At 31.9% G+C, this 14,278-nt stretch overlaps 1 protein-coding gene across 4 annotated transcripts in view; it reads right to left on the bottom strand.

Moving 5' to 3' along the window:
* Positions 1-14,278, bottom strand: part of Ttk (tramtrack) — a 42,525-nt gene that overhangs the window by 15,278 nt on the left and 12,969 nt on the right. For 3 of the 4 annotated variants that reach the window (XM_023165339.2, XM_074184379.1, XM_023165340.2), the window contains exon 2: positions 9,799-10,679. In XM_023165339.2, the coding sequence (XP_023021107.1) occupies positions 9,799-10,639 (841 nt within the window). In that variant the 5' untranslated portion in view covers positions 10,640-10,679. Of the gene's footprint in view, positions 1-1,845; positions 4,027-9,798; positions 10,680-14,278 lie in introns of those variants that run through there. The other variant, XM_023165341.2, reaches the window with a different exon arrangement.

Genomic DNA, 14,278 nt, shown 5'->3' with positions numbered 1-14,278 from the left:
TTGCTTTAAAAATACTTCACCTCACAAAAAACATCATTATCAGATTGAGGCAAGAATATATAAAACTATAGATATAGGAATTTATTGCCAGTTCTTTTTTACAACAAAAGAGATCCAACTAAATCTAACATTGGTATAGTAACATCCACATTAGTAGAGCAGTTATTTAAACATTATAACAAATTTATTTTTCATAACAATAAGTACAAGCTAGACTAATCGAAATAAGGTATTGCCACTGAATTGTGTACTGCTGAGAATGAATTTGTTATTTTACTTATCTCGTCCAATCTCCGACAAATGTTTCCAAAGTCTTGGATATTAGAATATTAGAATAGAAAGCAGAATTTCAGTATCAGTATTTCTGTGATGAAACATTCAAAACTCTTAGCAAAATTTTCTCTAGAAACGAAAAGCAATACAATCCTTCAAATTTTCTGAATTAATAATAGAAATATATTATTGATTCGAAATGAACGGCAGCTTACTCAGTTGAAACTGAATAACTTGAGGTGGCGACATCAGCAAGTCTAGTTACTGTCATTTAGTTACCTGGAAAATATTCCCATAACACAAAAATCATTACATAAAAATGATTTCAGTTTTCAATCATTATTCAGTCTCATTGCATTTCATTTGAGGCAACTAGTTTCTAGTGTATTAGACACATGAAGTATTTTTCTTAACAGTAACCAAGGCGCTGGTTTTTTTGGAAATCATAACTGACATTCGAAATATGAGGTGTCATTCTATTTTCTTTTCTACTACAGCTCATTTCAAAACATATAACTTGAGCATTTATCATATTACACTTGGTTTAATGAAGGATACTCTGAAATAATAAAAATTAGGCAATCGCAACAGTAAACAATTAACTTCAGACTTGTGATAAATATGCCCGATAAAGTTGGAAATTATTTCAGTTTTAATAAAAAAAAAAAAGAATTATTTCAATTTATCGGGCTGAAATATTTCACGCATAGTTCAGTTTTTGTATATTTAAAAAAATCTTTGTGAATACCAATTGTGTGGACTGAATTTGGAATATATTATATATTGTGTGTGTATATATACACAATATATACAATATAGATATATACAATATATATATATATATATATATATATATACATATTTTCAATTTTACTGGTTGTGATTTTTCAATCTCACTTATGCATGCATAATAAGTAACTATAAGTCGATTGATTATGAAACACTCAAAAGCATAATCTTGTCAAAGGTAGTCCTCTTGACATTACCATGTTGTTTCTCAAAAATAAATTCTATAATATGTCACAATTGCTGTTAAATTCGATAAATTCATCATCAGAAAGTTGTCAAGTTCTCGATGATGCTAAATTTCTACAATACTTGTACCCATAATACAATTACAATCATTTTATTTTCATTTGAAATCATTGTTCAATGAAATTTATTGTTTGCAAGAGCACTGTCTTTCAAAACCTGCAGAATCCTCTTATGGATCAATCATTTTTAAAGTCATTAGAAAACTCTCCTAGAAGTACCTTTATAGATGAAAAGAACTACTCAGAAATTATCAGTAAATAACTATTTGTGAAATTGGTGAGTTTTGAAATAGGTACATGGTTTTCACAATATTTCGTAAACATTTCTCACCCAATAGATCTAATTACAAAAAATATTAAAACCTTCGATATAATCCATCTTCCAAAAACTGTCTGAAAAGTTGCATACGTATCAGGAAGGAAGGAAGGAAGGAAGTTTCTATCCAACTCTTTTGCTAACTACTTCCACTTTACACATCAGATTTTGTTCATATTGATCATTATCCTTTTCCAAATGTTAAACCACTCAGGGTTGAGAATTTCAATGATATGAAACTTTGAATACAATTGGGTTGAACAGACTCAGATGACACTTTTGAAAAACAGTGACTATTCAATGAAAAGAGATAATTAACTTGCAATTTTCATGAAAATGAATTAGTTACAAAATTTGCCGTCAAATATCTAGAACTTTGGAATCCTCGTCGTAGATGAAAATTAAATTCACAAAACTTCAATTTCAAGTGCCCGAACAAAAGTAATTGATTTATAGAAAACGATTCCACTCTGCAGCACATTATATAAAACTCTGAATTTTCAACTAGATATACTTCGTCAATTTTAGATAAAAAATATATAAACTTACAAATTTAATATATAAACTCCTCAATAACATTTACCAATTCATTTGTTATGAAATATATGAGAAATAACCACACAAAAACTGTTATACAAGTAATATTCAGTTACATAAAAAATATTTGGGTTTTCTAGACATATTCTGATAAAAAGTTTAAGAATTTCTTTGGAAAACATTTTTCAAGTAAACTGACCTGAATAAATTTCAAGACTCTCATGTCATTTATATGAAAAGTTAGTCAATTTCCTTGATTATACTCATAAACAAATTATGAAATCGACTTTCAGACTATAGAAATAATCTTCAACAAAATCATATGTGGTTGACATTGAAATCATGCTCAGCAAAGTAATAAATATCCTTTTGAAAACAAATACAATATTGATATATGACAGAAGAGCAACACAATATTGATTTGAAATGAATAGCAGCTTGCTCTTGAAATTGAATAATTGAAAGCGGTGGCACCAATAAGTCTAGTTGTGTTTTCTGTCAATTACCTGAAAAATATTTCCACAACACAAAAATCATTGTATCAAAAAACTATTTCAGTTCTTAATCATTATTCAGTCTCATTGAATTTTATCTGAGGCAACTCATTTCTTGTGCATCTGGCACATGAAGTTTTTTCCTTAACACTAACCAAGGCACTGTATTTTAGAATATCAAAATCGACATTCGAAATATGAGATGTCTCAATTTTCTCTTCTACTACAGCTCATTTCGAAACATATAACTTGAGCATTTGTCATATTACACTTAGTTGAACAAAAGATATTCTGAAATCAACAATTAACTTGAAAATTGTAATGAATATGCCTGATAAAGTTGAAAATTATTTGAGTTTTATTTTAAAATTCAAATAATTTCGACTTATCCAGCTGAAATAGTTTGCTCATACTTCAGTTGTACATAAAAAATAATAACTTTTGAATACTCGTGTTGACTGATGAATAACCATATTTTGTGTACTCTTGATTTCATTGGTTAGCTGATTAGTTTATTTCAATAGGTAGACATCAAATAATAATTTCTATCATTCTGTAGACTGAAATCACAAAAAAAAAAACACTAAATCAATGATTCTTTGTCATTTCCTCAGTTAGGTGAAAAAACTAATTCGACTCATGGCGCTAGTATTATTTTCATTTAATGTTTCTTTATTGAATAATTGTCAATAAATAATTTCTAATATTATTCATTGAAACAATCAATAAAGATGAAGTCTGAGATCAAACCTTTCCACCGAATATAAACAGTCTTATTGACCATTACTGCAAGGCACTGCATTTTGCTTGTGTATAATTTTCAAGTGAGCAACCATATTATCTTTTCTGGTAAATTCTTTGCCACAAACTGGACAAGAAAACATTTTGACGTCCATCTTGTGCGAAGTCATATAGTGACGACAGAAGTTACTGATGTGCGTGTACATTCTATCACAAACTGTACAACGGTACAGATTGTCCTTCTCCCTAACACAAAAGTCTCTAGCTGACTTGTCAGATTCTCTTATTTTCTTAGTACCACTCGGATACCTTAGAGCTTTACTGTCGAATCCAGATTCATCAAAAAGTATTTCGTACTGTGCAAAATCATCTAAATCCATAACACAGCGGCTTCTCTTTTTCTTTGGGGAACTTAAGCCACTGAAATCATCTTGTATTCTGGAGTCTATTTTGATATCTAACATGTCATAATTCGAGTCTACTATTTGAATATCGTTTTCGTTTTCCTCGATTTCTAAACAGGAATTCGACGAGTCTTGTTCTTGAAACGACATTTCCAGATCATCTCGAGGAGTTGAATTTGAGTTTACTCGATTATTGCTACTTGGCGAGGACTGCTGGTTTTTCAATTCTGAAAAAAAAAAGAACAGAAGAGTGTTGAATAAAGAACAAAAATTAAAAAGTGTGACTGAAAGCAAAGAAAAATACCAAAAAGCAAACATTCAAGATATATGAATTATGTGATATATTTAGATTATTTTTTAATTTAAACTAGTTGATAATTAGAAAAGAAATAGTTCTTAAGTTCAAATTGTTTGGTTCTGGGCGTATATTAACTTGAAGCTACGCTGGCACATAACGAACTTTTTTTTTATTTGGAGTGTTTTCACCAGTTTCAGTCATTCCTACAAGTGCTAACTTCAGCATATAGTAAAAGGAGTACCTAGATCCCCGACCAAGAAAAACAACCTCATTCAGAAAAAGTAATGCCATTTCAAAACCAATAATCATTTTAGATGAATAACAAATTCATTATCTCAATGAAATGTTTATTAAATAGTTGAAACTTTCATTCATCATTATATTATATTTCCAAGCATTTGGAGAAACTTTCAATAAAAAGAATCAACAAACCAGGCCAATAATAACCAAATCGACATGACAAAATAAAATTTCAAATGCAATGCTTCCCTTACAATAACATAGGGTATATTTTTCAACTCTACTGTATCCTTATCTACCCTTAGTGATTCTTCAGTAAATTTTATTTACATTTCAATGAAATGCTTATCAGAGTTCAAAAGTAAATATTCCACGCCATTTTGCGAAATATTTACACACTCTTTTACGTGGAAACAAAATTGCGACCATAAAGGGAAAGTTCATGGAAATAACCAACAATAGAAGTTAGGAAACAAAAAGAAGAAATTTTCGACCAACAATCTACCAAAAAAGAGCCAGAGTATGGTGGTGGTTACGACATTGAAAGACTCCTACAAAAAAATCTCGCTTAGAAAATCAGGAAGAAGCAAAAAATGAGAAATAAAAAAAAACATCTAAATAAACACCAAATCAACTCCTCGCTTACAAATTGACTGATGAGTGTCTGAGATTTGGATACCCATATCAATAATATATAATTTAAAGCAGATAAATATTACATTATGAGTTCTGATAAGGGAAAGAAAACAATACGCATAGACAAGACTGAAGTAAATAACATTTAAACTGGCTCAAATGAAGATCTAATAAAACAATATCACAACAAGGATTGTATATTTGAAAACTAAAAACATGCTTGTAATAAAGTTAGTCAAAAAAAAAACTCAAAACCAAAATATAAGTATGAACTGGTCCAAAGCAAACCTGCCTCAAAACAATATTTCTATAATCATATCAGAGGTCAACAAGATACCCACAGGCCAAACAGGCAGTGATAAATTTCCTAGTGGACAAAGCCTAGATCAACAACTGAACGTGTTAGATTTTTCAGTTTCACAAAAGTTAATTGCAAATGAATGTGTCAAACCAGACTGCATTTTTTAATATGGTCGACTGTCGTGGTTATCCATAGGTATGTTCTATAAAGAAGTTTGAATAAAAAAAAGGGAGTTAATATGAATATTGAGATAATTCGAGTTAACAATATACCAATGGTGTGACATGTTTGACATGGAAGTCCTGATATGAAAATACTTGAAAAACAAAATTGTTAATATATAAAAAACGAATGAAAAAACAACAAAAATTAATTTGCGCTCAGGGGCGACTTGATTGATTCCAGTTTTGCTTTTTCAGCTGCAGGAAAACCCGGAAAACCTGCAGCACCACAAATAAATTTCAACTTTAGTCCTTTGACAGATTGAACTTTGCAAATTTTTCAACATAGTAAATTTAAATTAATGAAAGTTCAATTCATCTCAAAATTATTGTTCTTGTGAATTTAACAATTCCATGTTTTGAAGAACATGGGAAAATATCAACTTGAAAAAATGCAATGATCAAACGATTTAAGTACTTTCAGATGTTGAGTTAACTGGGTATATCAACTAGTAAACACCATATCAGCATTATGTAGGGTTTAAAAGAGATTAAGCAAATGAAAAATAATCCACCACCAAAAAGAAGACAAAACAATACAGAAAAATGTTATAAAGGGAAAAGCTATAGGAAATAAGCCGCCTATGAATCATGTTAGAAATGCAACAATGCAATCTGAAAGGTATGTATTAGTAATGTCGAGAACAATGGCTCATTCCTTAAACTCTTCCCTTATCAATAAAAATGTTTGTAACTCACCTCAAAAAATGTGATGCACACGATAAGTATTCACACTCTAGCAGCACTATAGCTTTTCCCTTCACTCACATTTTCAAAATACCTGATTAAATCAAGAAATCATAGATACGAAAATTCAAAATTAGTCATCTCATAATCTTAACAGAAATTTCTTTCACATTTCTAACATGTTACGATAACATTCATAATTCACTTCAACACATGTTTCATTGAGTTGTACGTGAATCCATATTGTGTAGAAGGAAGAAATATATTGTAAAATTTTTCACTAGTAAATCAGTCAAATTTCAACAGTTATATGTATGTTGGAAGATACTATTTCTATTCCTACTCTTGAGTTCAGTTATGAAAACCACAAAGAGTGTTTACCAATACCAACAAAAATGATAAACAACAAATTGAACTGCTTTACATTATCGAAATTAATAATTCATTTACTAGGCAACTACAATGCTACAAACCCTTCCAACCCGAACTTTATATGGAATTAGAGGTGTTGGTAACTATATTTTTGGTGAAATAAAATGTTCTAGAATCTACAATATTATTAATATTCCTAGTTTTCCTTACGAGTATAATGGTAGATCCTAGACCCCTAATAATTAAATGAAAACATCTATTGTAAACTTGTCTGGGGTTTTTCCTGTGCACACTTTTGAATTAATGTGAAATAAATTTTCTTATGCATGTTGATTACATGTCTACCCATGATTATTGACAGATACGAATAATTGACTTATTAGTTTACTCACGTTCTTTCCCTTATGATAAAATATGAATTTTCATGATGGCAGATACAGTCACATCAAAAAAATTATAATTTATATTCAACGGTGACTAAGGAAAAACAACCATGAATAATTGTTAAAAGAGAGTTTTTATTTTGGAGAATCATTTCATATTGTTCTTTCTATATCAAAACAAAAAAAATGGATTGAGATTAATAGGGGCACTTGTCACTTCAAAGATTTGGCTTCTTATTTTATATGCTCCATCATGAAAACTGTCTTTACGGTGAGGTGAAGAAGTTACAAAATCACTGAGCAAAGTATTTATTTTGTCACTACTGCCAAACAAAAGTATAGGTCTTATAATAGACTCTGATCTCAACTGATCTAAATACATCAAGAGCATTTGTGCAAAATGTGCTTTGCTCTACAAGTTGCCGCTGATCTGTTCTCTGACAATTATACTTTAGGGCATTCCACACACATTAAACATTCAGTAATACACTGGGAATAGGCTCCTAGAGTTAACAAGCATACATTGTTCAGGACCTCGGTATTTTTTTTTATACCAAGGTTGATTTCCATCTCCACTCTGAGGTTGTGAATAAGTCGACAAAAATGCATGACCACAAGAGAAATCACTAATGTTAATTCCATTAGAACCCTTTATTATTTTTTGCTTAGATCAATATTGGAGTATTGTTCATGTGTGTGGTCGTCAACATATGAAATCCATATAAATCCATATAAGATATCTAGCTTATAAATTGAATATACCTTTTAGTGAGAACACACTGAGAGAAGTTGGCACTATAGATAATAGAAATAGTGAAACTGAGTACTTTAGAGGTTATTTAGATATAAGATTTCTACAAAAAGATTTTGAACTATCATGTTGATTGTTCATACCTCTTGTCTATAATTGGTCTACATGTTCCATCCAGAGTAACTAGTAACACTCAGTGTATGTGTGTATATATACGTGTGTATATATGTATATCACATTATACTCATTTAAAGTCCTTGGGTTTAATTTTAGTTTTTATTTTTTAGGTTTAACTTTAATATTGATCTTAATCATAAGTATTTATGTACACCTTTGTGAAAAATGTTTGTATATTGTATAAAAAACGTAATTTCTATCTAAATTACCTCGAACATATGGACTTGACTACACTGTAAGTATTTGATAAGAAGAATATTATTAACGGCTGCACTTTTTCTTACATTAGTTTCCTATTTCAAATCTATTACTCGGAATGCCAGAAGCAAAAAAATATATATTCAATAAAAGGAGAAACAGGAGAAAAAATAAATGACTTTCTTATTAAAATTGAAAGGGATGCATTTTTGGGAGACACTCGATGTTGGGAAACTTCCAAAGGAAAGAAGGAAGCGATTCATTTAAAAAAAAACTCCACAGAAAGTTGTGTGAATCTTGCAAAGCCCCCTTGAAACAACTACTTTCATATAAAAATTGAATCACAAGAAGAAAAGTACTTTCAAAACAACAACTTTAATATGAACATTGGATTATACAAAAAAATCAGTTTTTCCTTTTGAATCAGATATCATTCACACGAAAGCTACATTTTCCCAAATTTTTGTATTTGAAATTTTAAAACTTTTTTTGAATTCTCTTGTACTCCCAAATATCACCCTTATTCTTTAGATCTAAGCAGACTGTTTAGCCTCAGTTTTTTCCACTACTTACTCATGTAAGAAAAACCTTGAGAAAATGAATCAGATGCAACGATAGTCAACAATCTCGATAAACAACAAATGTAACAGACTGGAGTTATTTGGCATTTGTTTCCAACAAGCAACAGGTAATACTGTTGATTGTCTTAACAAACAGATCTAGCACAACACTAAATTTTTGCATCCAACTCACAGATTGCTTAGCGTTTATCTCTTATAATTAATTTTGATTATTCAATAATTTTGATGCATATTCATTTTATTCAATTGTCAAGTATTCAATATTTCTGTAATACCTTTAATAATTTGCAATAGAACTTTGCATATTTTATAATAAATTCATTAATAATGAATCAAAGGTCAGTTAGTTGAAAAACATCATAGGACAAAAAATGTCACATATCACAATTTACCAAACAACTAGGATCAGATCTGAGATACACACTTTAGAAAAAAATAGACCTATAAATGATCAACAGGTCTATTACTAGAAAGTATCAAGTTTGCTTGGTTTTTGTTTACTTTTGAATATGTGTTGGAGTGACTAACATCACTCAGAGTATTTTTTTAAAGTGAAGCAAAATGAGCAACACTGTTTTTTTTAAATTATACTCGAAAGTTCACTGAATTTGACAAGGCATTCGGTTAATGCGTGATTCAAAATCAAGAATACGCCAAAATTTCCAGAATGGTCAGATATTTTCGTTGTGTGAGAAGCAATATTTTTCAAATTTGATAGAAGTCATCGAAATTACGTGAGAGATTTTCTATAAAACATTTTGTTAAGTGAATTTCAACCTCAATTTATTGCACATTCAAAAATTAAAAATGTTATAGTATGTTTCATTTATAGAGACAATTGATGGTATTTCCATCTGAACAGAAAGTAAATGGATTCCATTTCAGTACTTTTGGTATACACTATGTAACAACTTGACCACTGACAGTGAAAACTGTATATAGTGTAGCACTGAGATTCCTAGAGTCAAATAATGTTAATTGTTTTGAGTCGATCGATTTGAGAGAATATTGAATAATAATTATGTTTGTAATTCAAACATTTTGGTTTCAATTTTTTGTATGCATCGGAATCATCTATGGAAAAATATTTGTTACACCTGTTAGGTCTTGGTTAAAGTGGTATTGTGAAGAAAAAAAACCATCAAAAAACTCACCGGAAGACTGAAATTCATCAGAGCTTTTTGAGTGATTGTACATTTGCTGCTCGTTCGAAGTCCCAGCAACAGGTTCTTCTTCATCTTTAATCTTATCGTCGTCAATATCAGGTTTTCCAGTGCTACCATCAGACTGATTTTCACTGAAATTGTCCATTCCCATCTTGACCTCCAACATCTCAGGACTGCCCTGCACAATTTCCTTATCGTAATCGTCAGGTCCGTTCGAGCATCCAGACAACTTCCGTGGCCTACCGCGTTTCCTCTTAGGCTGCAACAACGCATTGCTGAGCATATTCAAATTGTTTCCGAACCTCTTGTTCTGCTGGAGGCGCTGCAAGTTCCCCATGTTTTGTTGAGTGAGTGTGGAAGCTATACTATCACATCTTTCTTCATTAACTTCAGTTAACCCTTTTATTCTGAGACTTTCGGCCACCCGTAGAAAAGCTGACAGTCTATCCTGATCCACGCTAACCTCTCCTCGGTACATAAAGTCCAGCAAACACCGCATGTCGTTGAAGGGTACGTCTTTGAGAATCACTATCGGGTGCCTATCTGGATGGTTCATGAACAGCGCTTGGAAGTAGGGACTGCACGCTGATAAAACCATCTTGTGAGCTTTGAGAAGTCGTCCTTCTACAGCTATGGTTACGTCAACGAAGCTTTCATCTTGAAAGAGCTGGTCGAATACTGAGAGCAGGTTCGACTGATGATTGTTCCATCGTAAACAGAAACGTTGGGAAGACATTGCGGGAGCCGCTGCAGCCGGTTCGGGCTGGTGGAATGGTGCTTGCGGCGGGAAGTGTGCTTGCGGTGGATATCGGTAGGATAGACTTGACATTGGTGTTACAGGTGGAATTTTGTCTACTTTCTGGAATACACTGAAAGCAAAAGAAATGATAATTGTTTTTGGGTCGGCCATGAATTAGAATGTAGATTGACACGAAATAGTATTCTTTGAAAAAAAATTCTTGGAGGAGTCGATGTTCAAGGTTTTCAACCATCCACAATATCAAAAATAATTTGTAGAAAAAGGCCTCAGTAAAATTGGTAATAACAGTAACCAACATATATAGATTATACAATCGCCACATACCCAATAACACAAATATCTGACAAGAAATATCATACTTTGTTTCCGGTTTGTCGAAAAAATTGAGTCGAATTGGTTAGTATATAATGTCAGAACAACTTTTACAACTACCAATATATTTAGATCTACTCTCATATGAACAAAACTTGTGAATACTGATGAAGAAACAAAAGTGAGTACTTATAGTACACCTCGTTTCTGTAGAAGATAAAGTTATATAGGAGAAACTTCAAGAACCTTAATTGTAAGAAAAAATGAACATCGTGTGAATATATAGAGAAAATACAGTTGAGAGGGTAGGGGATACCAAATCATACTCCAAAGTCAACTCGTGATCACTCTATGAAATAAAAATTGTCACCAAAAAACCTTATGAATGAGCAAGAAACATTCATATACATTGTTTTGGCAGGTATCGAGTGTAATAATCGTGTTTATTGTTAACCCAGCTGTAGTTACATACAAATATTTAAATAAATTGGAGAGCTAGTTGCTGACATAACAAAAGGCGAAGTTCAACTTAGTTAGCACGTGCTACTGAGTTGTTCTTCCACTCAACCTCAATCAACTCCGTGGAAAGACGGAACTATGAACCTGAATCGAATTCTGAGACAACATCATATACGTGTGTTTATTTAAACTACTGAATATGACATCAAGACATTTTATTTTTGAATGTATGTCAAAAAAAAATTGCATATTTGAGATGTCCTTCACCAATATTTTTATAGGTTTTCCGAAACATCAGCTATATATTAAAATTTAATAATAATTTCATCTTTTCAATGATTCCATTTAATTCACTTATAATTCAAAAATTATAAACACAAGTTACTGACTAATTCAAAGTTAATATTGAGTGTAATTTTTCGGGGTGAATCTTTCAGTTTGCCTTTTGTTACACCTAAACAGATTTTTCGCAGAATTAAAATTACCGAAAAATTATTTTTCCATTCAAAAACGATTTTTTTCATTACTTCTTACATTTAAAAAACGACAACCGTTATAACGTTTGTGACAGGTACGTTTTATAAAAGTCATTGTTACAGAGCCCTGAAGAAGAATTTAATTAGATTCGAAACGTTGGAAAGAAAACAATTGTTTTCCAAAAATGATTTGTTCCTGTTACTCAACAAGCCTTTAACCTATGACTGTAATTTTTGTTAATATTTCAGTAAACCACCCAGCTAATGTTCAAGAGCTGTTCAAGAAGTAATGATAAATCATATCTACAAAAAAACATTCGGTCTTTGAAATCTACCCAATTTTTTCAAAAGTAACACTTTTTATACGGACATAACACAAGCACTTCAGGAAAATCCTTAAGGCGCTCTCAGAGCGGTGCCTGTGCGAAAGTAGCGATTCACATTGTATTTGAATCGCTGAAGATTAAATTCATTTGTAAAAACGTTCTCAGGAAGTTTATTCCACATAAACGCAGTTCTCCAGATTAAAGAGTTTTTAAACAGCGAAGTTCGAGGTGTACTGAGGTGAACTTCAAAAGATGAGCAGCCACAGTCCGTCGCGTATTTCTGATATGTACCGCTCTTGGTGCCAAGCCACTTGAACACTTCAGGTGAAAGTATCTATAGAAGAGAGACAAATCTCCAACCTTTCTTCGATGTTCCAGGGCTATCAAGGTTCGCGTCTCCAATCAGGCGCTGGCTCTTTTCTGGATGGAATTCAGCAACTTCAGGGTATGTTTGGGGGCAGAGCTTCATACATGAGAACGATACTCCAAAGAAGGTCTGATCTGAGCTTTATAAATCATCAAAAGTTGCTGAGGTGTGTACAGTTTTCTGGCTCGGAACATTACTCCAAGCTTTTGAGAAGCAGCCTTTGCAATTTCAGCGACATGATTGTGCCAAGACATATTGGTGTCCATTTTAACAATCTTATCGAAGCAGAAAGCGGAATTGTCTGACCTGACATTATTATATCCGGTTCGGAGACATTTATCTTCTTGGAAAAAACCGATGCCTGGGTTTTTGTGACATTGAATTGAACCTGGTTACTTTCACCCCAATTCGAAATCACTTCTAGATCCTCATTAAGATATGCAACCTCCTGCTGCCAGTGAAGATGTGCCTCCGTTGCCGATGTCCTGGAATCCACCTAGAATGACGAGACAAGTGTGCTGTCGTCAGCAAAGCAATATATTGGATTCTTGTTTTTTTCCAATAAGTCCTCTTCGGTTCTGTAAACACTTCATACATTTTCTGTCATTATCAACTGAAAAATCGGACTTTTTCGAGTTTTTTCGGAGACGTTTCGTGATTGGACTTGGACTGTGAGCTATGATGGCCACATCATCACGCAACACTGAAAATGCGCTGCCAACCAAAATGACTAAACATGCGGCGAGCTCCATAACGGTAATTCGTCATTCTTTGACGACTCTCCCTCCCGCCTTCGAAAGATCACTACCTCCAAATATTCACCATACACTGTTATTGATACGGATTTCACTAAAAATTCCACATGCTTGCTGTGAAAGAAAATATCCAGTATGGATGCTTATGGATCCCTAAAACAAAAATGTTCTTCATCATTAAACGTAACTACTCCTATAATCTCGCCTTTAAATTAAACAGATAACTATGTGCCCTGGCAAAGTGTTTTTTCCAACATTTAAATATTTGAAAGCTTGTCATCAAGATTTTATAAAAAATAGAGTTCAGAATTATAAATCCAAAATTAAAGCTTTTTAATTAAAAGTTCAACATGCATAGTATGCCGCTATTTCGTGAATTATCTCACACTTCATGTTTGTTTAAAAATATTTATCGAATTTATCAAAGTGTTCAAATATCCAATCCTGGCAGAAAACTGATCAAACATCTTTTTATCTGAGCACACCACAGAAAGATTTCGCACACACATATGAACGATACTATTTTATTGACTGCACAAGAATTGTTTGTATATACCTAATAGGAATTGTCAAAATACAAATCTATTTTTATGTAGCATTAACCAGGGTTAACGGCAGCACCGAGAGTTTTTTTATTATTCAGAATTCAGAAATACGAACTTCTTGCAGTAAACAAAAAAATTTTTTTACATTCAGTTCCTGAAGCGTAAGAATATTTTGTTCATTTCTTTTTTTCTGTGGACACCTCCATTTGCCTTTTGCAGGGTTGGAAATCGATAGGTAATTATTTTTTCCGATAGGTCGTATAATAATTATTTTATTTGATTTTTAATTTAAAAAAAGAAAAATACATAAAATGAATAATAATTATTAAAAATGGCGTTAAAAAAATGTATCAGGAACTAAAAATCACCTTTTACACACGAATTAATTTATCGATATAATTAACAATAAGTATGAATTACATCATTAATGTATAGTCGAAGTAACCGGTATTGTGAATAGTTGAAGGT

The sequence above is a fragment of the Leptinotarsa decemlineata genome, unplaced genomic scaffold, assembly GCF_025532065.1.
Source record: "Leptinotarsa decemlineata unplaced genomic scaffold, Ldec_3_MD MMD2_tig00026354_RagTag_RagTag, whole genome shotgun sequence".
Lineage (NCBI taxonomy): Eukaryota > Metazoa > Arthropoda > Insecta > Coleoptera > Chrysomelidae > Leptinotarsa > Leptinotarsa decemlineata.
The sequence above is the reverse complement of the archived record's forward strand: the minus strand, read 5'-3'. Positions and strand labels throughout refer to the sequence as shown.